Raw genomic sequence first — 6,000 nt, 5'->3', positions numbered from 1 at the left:
CTTATTGAAAAACTGCACTACCATTATTTTTGGAGTTGTCAAAAAAAGTTAAAGATTTCAAAATAGGAACATAAAATTACCCAATTTGTCTGATTTTCAGATCAAGGTTTGATAGAAAGCACAGACCAAATCTGATTCCTGAAGAAGGGCTTATGCCCGAAATGCCGATTCTCCTGCTCCTCGGATGCTGCCTGGCCTGCTGTGTCTTTCCAGCACCATACTTTTCAACTCTGGTCTCCAGCATCTGCAGTCCTCACTTTTTCCCATCAAGAATAAAAGCAATGAAAATGAGGACATGCTAGCAAGAGCGGGAGAGAGAGATGAGAGCACACACTAGTGAGTGTGACAGAGTTTACTTTTCTCCCTGGCTCTGAAAGACTGTTTAATTTTACTTGAAAGGACTTCAACAGAACACAGGATACACACAAATACAACAGTTATATTTTATTTAAACAGGGGTAAAATTAGCATAACATTTTGATGAGACATTTGCTAGAGTCAAATTCTCAATGTATTCAGCTAAATAATGACAAATACATTTTTTACTTTGAAATAAATATGTTGAACTAAAGTTGGGTTACGTTGGCCACAAAAGGACAATTTACAATAGTTACTGAAGGTAGATGCTTACTTTTTCAGTCTAATGTGATCACTAATTCGCTGCACAATCCCATATGCTCTTCCATTACCGCGATTATTTAAATTAATTTTTTTTTTCCCCAGAAGATTGGACAGGAGAGCAGCATCTTTCGAGTGATTCAAAGCTGCAAAGGAAATGTGGACTTCAAGAATCACAGGGACTCTGATTAAAAAAGGCTTGTGCAGCATTTTCAATTTAATGTCATTTCACAAATGAAGCCTGAAATATTTTGTTGAGTGTTGCAATATTCAACTTAATGTTGATTAAACTGGATAATACCTGATCTGATTGGCATAAAATCCCATCATCCTCTTGCTGCTCCAGCGTTTGAAAGCAGCAATCCACCACAGAAGCCTCACAGCACTGGACAACACCCAGAAAGTGCAGTGGAGTGGAACCAACAAGCCCCTGCCACAACCAATACCCCTCTGGCCAGCGCAGGGTGGAGTGCCTCACAGTTAGCCAGGAAGCATAGCCCCATTGGCTGGCAGCCCAAGTGAACCTCAGAGACAGTGACGTCCTATAAGGAGTACAGCAGCACCCAAAAGAATGACACCAGACAGTGGCCTGACGTGTCCAGGAATAAGCGATAGTGGCATGTGGCCCAGAGCCCAGTGAACATAGGCCCTCTCCCAGGGCACAGACCCCATGCAGCAATGCCCTGGGCTGCACACTTGGAGGATCGACAACAGGAGACTCTCTAAGTACTGAGTTGTATACAACATTTTATTTTAATATTGGAAAAATGTATTTTAATGGTTATTTATTTACCAATACAGGCATTCAGCAATTTAAACTCCACGTACAGGACCTAATTCCAGTTGTAATATTGTTTCCTATGGGAACCGATGCTTCACTTAAACATTTCCTTTGAAGTCATGATTTTTTCAACAACACAATCACAACTTTAAGTGAGGAGTTCTTACTTCTAAAGAAATAATTGTAAACATTTATGGGGGAAGATTATTATCATTTAATTCGTTTCAAGGCCGTGTAATCAGAAATCTTCTCTTCCCAGGCCAGAAAAAACAGTGAACCGCAGAACCTTGTCTCTTCCCTCAACACTAATATTACATCTAAATTAGTTATCTCTGCTGCTTTAGATTTTACTTCAGTTCTTTAAATGACATTCACAGTTCTTGCCCACAGCACACTTCAATCTTTTCCTATTTTGCTTCCAGTTTGATGTTCTATAGCTCTTTGATTCATTTATTGCCCTTTCAATTAAATCATTTAAGCTGCTACATTTAAACTCTACCTGCTGCCACATTTGCTTCCCTAAAACATTAAACCCAAGAGCAGAACAACAAAAAGAATTTCATAGGCGGCTACACTATAAACACAGTTATGGTACCTCAATAGACCAGCTTTAATTACAAAGATATAGATGATCTCTGGGAAGTATAAATTTAACTATACTATCCAAAATTATTAAAGCTTGAATATTGACATGAAACATTAACTGGGTTTCTCTCTGCATGGATGCTGCCAGACCTAAGCATTTTCAACATTTACTGGTTTTATTTCAGAATTCCAGCATCTGCAATATTTTGTTTGTGTGTTGCTGAAATAAGGTGTACCTTCTACCAATTTTCATTGTATTGCTGCTAACAGAGTACATTAGGGGAAATTCACTTGTGGATGTGACATATTTGGAATGACTGAAGACCTCTGATAATGTTCCACAAAGGAGGGCAATAGAGCACATGGGATAGGGAGTAACATACTGGCATGGATTGGAGGTAATGTACAGGCATGGACTGGAGGTAATGTACAGGCATGGACAGGCTGTATTATACTGAATGGGTTGAGGTTACTTCATGAGGAGAAAACATTAGGAATAAATGGTTCATTCTCTGGTTGGCAGGCTGTAACAAGTGCAGTATCACAAGGATCGGAGCTTGGGCACTCAGCTATTCACAATGGATATTGGGAGTAAGCGTAATATTTCCAAGTCTGGAGATGATACAAAACTGGTGACGAAAATGTATTGCAACGATAATGCAAAGAGACCTTAAGGCATTTAGACAGGCTGAGTGGGCAACACACAGCAGGTGGAATACAGTAAAGAACAGTGATGGGTTATTCACTTCAGGAGGAGGAATGGATATGCAGAGTACTTTTTAAATGTTGAGAGATTGGAAACTGTTGATGTTCAAAGGGACCTGGATGTCCTTGTACATAAATTATGAAATCTAATATGCAGGCATAGCAAGTATTTATGAAGGCAAATGGCGCATTGGACAATATTGCAAGACAATTTGAAGACAGAAGTAAAGATGTCTTTCTTCAAGCGTACACAATGTTGGCGAGACTGTATTTGGAGTATTTTGTGTAGTTCTGGTTCCCATACCTAAGGATGGATTTACTTGCCATAGAGGAAGAATAGTGGAGGTTCCCTAGAATGAATCCAAAGATGGTGGAACTGTCCAGTTGAGAGAGACTGAGGAGATTGGGCCTAAACTCTCTGGAGTGTAGAAGAATAAGTGTGATATCATCAAAAACAATGTAATTCTTAAGGGGTAAATGCAGGAAGGATGTTTCTGCACTGGCTGGCGGAGAGCTTCAAGAACCAGGGCGCACAGGCTCTCAAAAAAAGTTATCTATTTTAGACTGAGATGTGGAGGAATTTCTTTGCTGAAAATCCTTGGAATTCTCTACTCCAGAGCGCTGTGAAAGCTCAATCATTATGTATGCTCAAGACAAAAACTGGTAAAGTTTTCATTACTCATGATACCACGGGATTTGGGCATAGCACATGAATATGGCATTGAGGTAGATGATCAGCCATGATTGTGACTGGCGGAACAGGCTCTCGGGACTGTAGGGACCTGTGCCTGTTCCTATTTTTCTATGTTAGCATTTAGACAGAATTTCAGAGTAAAGTTTACCTCCTGCATACAATCAGAAAAGAAGTATTTCAACTCTTCACACTGATTCACTAATTTTTAAAGACTTTTTCTAAAACTGATAAAACATTCCCTCACCCATTCATCTGCAGATGTTCTTGGGGAGCTTGAAAGACCACCTGAGTTCAACAGCTAGGCTTGACTGATATCTGACAAATTAAAACCTATTATTAAAATTTACATGGAAAGCAAATATAGAATGTACTTGAAAAAAACCTGCAATTTAGTTTCACAATCTTGAATTTAGCAGCTTTCTTTTACATTAGGAGCCCTGTGAAATTTAACAGCAATTTACTCATTTCTGAATCTCAACCCAAATGCAACATTGTCCAAACACCAGCCCCCCTCCATAGATCATTAACGGTTAAAATTTAAGTACATATAAATAATATTTGTGTACATGAGATATATAAATATATATCACACAAAACAATTTATAAAGGATGTTCGTGTAAGTCAGCCAGCAACTATATTATAATAAGACCAGCTGGAATGAAGTTGGCTGCCATGACTGATGGTGTGTGACAAATGAAGTGCAGTATTACACCTCTCAATCCCTTGTAGCAATGGTATGCTGTGGAAACCATAGCGTTAACAAACCAATTCCATGTATCAGATAAAACCTACAAATTATTGCCAAACCCCAAGTGAAATGGTGGGTGTTGAAGTACCCTTTGTTAAACTTTGATCTGTCCACAACAGCATTCAAACAGCACCAAGAAGTCATCCTTCAAATCCCTTTAGTGCAGTAGTTCAGGCTGGAGGCCAATTTTCCGTAGGGTATCCTCTGGCATGCAAAACACTGGGTTAACTGGCTTTATCCGCTGATCTCCCATCAGGGACAGGCCGGCCACTCCAAACAAAGTGTGGAAGGGATCAACCTAGCAACATAAAAATAAACGATAATGGTGATCAAAGAAACCTGGTTTATAACGAAACTGTCCAATAATTAGCCTTACATGTAAGGCTCACCTTACATGTAACAAAACTCACCTGCACAGAGTCATTGACCAGTTGTGTCGGAAATAAATACTTATATTTGTGGATTGATGAGAAACTGGTACGTATGAAATTGTTTGACATTTCCGAATGAAAAGTGTTTCTTGGAAATAAATTCAACAACTCAGTATATGCTGTAACCAATCTGCTGCTCCAGAAAGTGACTTTGGAGAAAAAAAACAAGTAGTTTAGGGTGGAGGGGCTAAGAAATGGGATTTATGGTCCTGATCTGCTGGAAAACCTGGGTTGGAAAAGATGTGGAGGCCTCTATATTGGTAGTTAGGAGATAGTGAGGACTGCAGATGCTGAAGATCAGAGCTGAAAAATGTGTTGCTGGAAAAGCACAGCAGGTCAGGCAGCATCCAAGGAGCAGGAGAATCGACGTTTCGGGCATAAGCCCTTCTTCAGGACGTTCAGCTAGTTCCTGAAGAAGGGCTTATGCTTGAAATGCCGATTCTCCTGCTCCTTGGATGCTGCCTGATCTGCTGCACTTTTCCAGCATGACACTTTTCAGCTCTATATTGGTAGTTGCCTAGCAGTCTTTTCTGGACTTAGTTTTCTACTTTCACAGACTTTAGTAGTCAGGCAATCAGGAAAAAAACTTTCGGAGCTCCAATTTTGCCTCTTTGCAACAGAGATTTCTGCGAACCTAATACAGTTTTCAAATAAGAGTATTTCTGACTACCTTGTACCCCTGAAAAGCTGAACTGTGACCACTTCCCAAGACTCAGATCTAGCTTGATTTAAATTCAATTTTGTCAATAAGAAATCAGCTGAACTGAGAAAAGTCCTTAAATCCTTTCCTTTGTTGTTAAGCTCTAGGCCAAACAGAGTGTTTTGCTCTTTTGTTCCTTTCTTTAAAAATATCATCTCAGCTGAGATCAATTTCTTTTGTGCTGTGAATAAGTGTCTGTGTTTGGAATTAAGAGACTATAGTTCTAACTCCAGATTCTAGTGTACAATGTTAACCAGTGTTTGTCACTTGTTTTCAGAATAAGGGGGAAGAGCAGCAGACCATTAGTCATTGGGTCTTCATAATTAGGGGGACAGACAGGAGGTTCTGTAGGAACGAGAGCAACTCACAGTTGGTCCCAGGTGCCAGGGTTCATGAATCATGTCTTCAGGATCCTAGAGGGGGAGCAGCCCCAAGTCGTGGTCCACACCGGCACCAACGACATAAGGAGTAAGAGGGCTGGGGATTTAAGGCAGAAATTCAGGGAGCTAGAGTGGAATCTTAGAGCTAGGACAAATAGAGTTATCATCTCTGGTTTATTGTCCATGCTACGTGCTAGTGAAGCGAGGAATAGGGAGGGAGAGGACTTGAACACTTGGCTACAGGGACGGTGCAGGAGGATGGTTTTTGGATTCCTAGATAATTGGGGCTCTTTTTGGAGTAGGTGGGACCTCTATAAACAAGATGGTCTTCACCTGAACCAGAGGGGTACCAATATT

The 6,000-nt window shown here is 40.2% G+C and overlaps 1 protein-coding gene across 1 annotated transcript in view; it reads right to left on the bottom strand.

Annotated features, from left to right (window-relative positions):
* Positions 1 to 429: 429 nt before the first annotated feature.
* Positions 430 to 6,000, bottom strand: part of rabggtb (Rab geranylgeranyltransferase subunit beta) — a 51,065-nt gene continuing 45,494 nt past the window's right edge. The window contains exon 9 of the mRNA XM_087990351.1: positions 430 to 4,430. Coding sequence (XP_087846477.1) covers positions 4,290 to 4,430 — 141 coding nt within the window. The 3' untranslated portion in view covers positions 430 to 4,289. The remainder of the gene's footprint in view (positions 4,431 to 6,000) is intronic.

Source organism: Chiloscyllium plagiosum, unplaced genomic scaffold (genome assembly GCF_037043375.1).
Source record: "Chiloscyllium plagiosum isolate Xiang-an unplaced genomic scaffold, Cpla_swu_hap1 HiC_scaffold_9, whole genome shotgun sequence".
Classification (NCBI taxonomy): domain Eukaryota; kingdom Metazoa; phylum Chordata; class Chondrichthyes; order Orectolobiformes; family Hemiscylliidae; genus Chiloscyllium; species Chiloscyllium plagiosum.
This window is presented reverse-complemented; position numbering and strand designations above follow the sequence as displayed.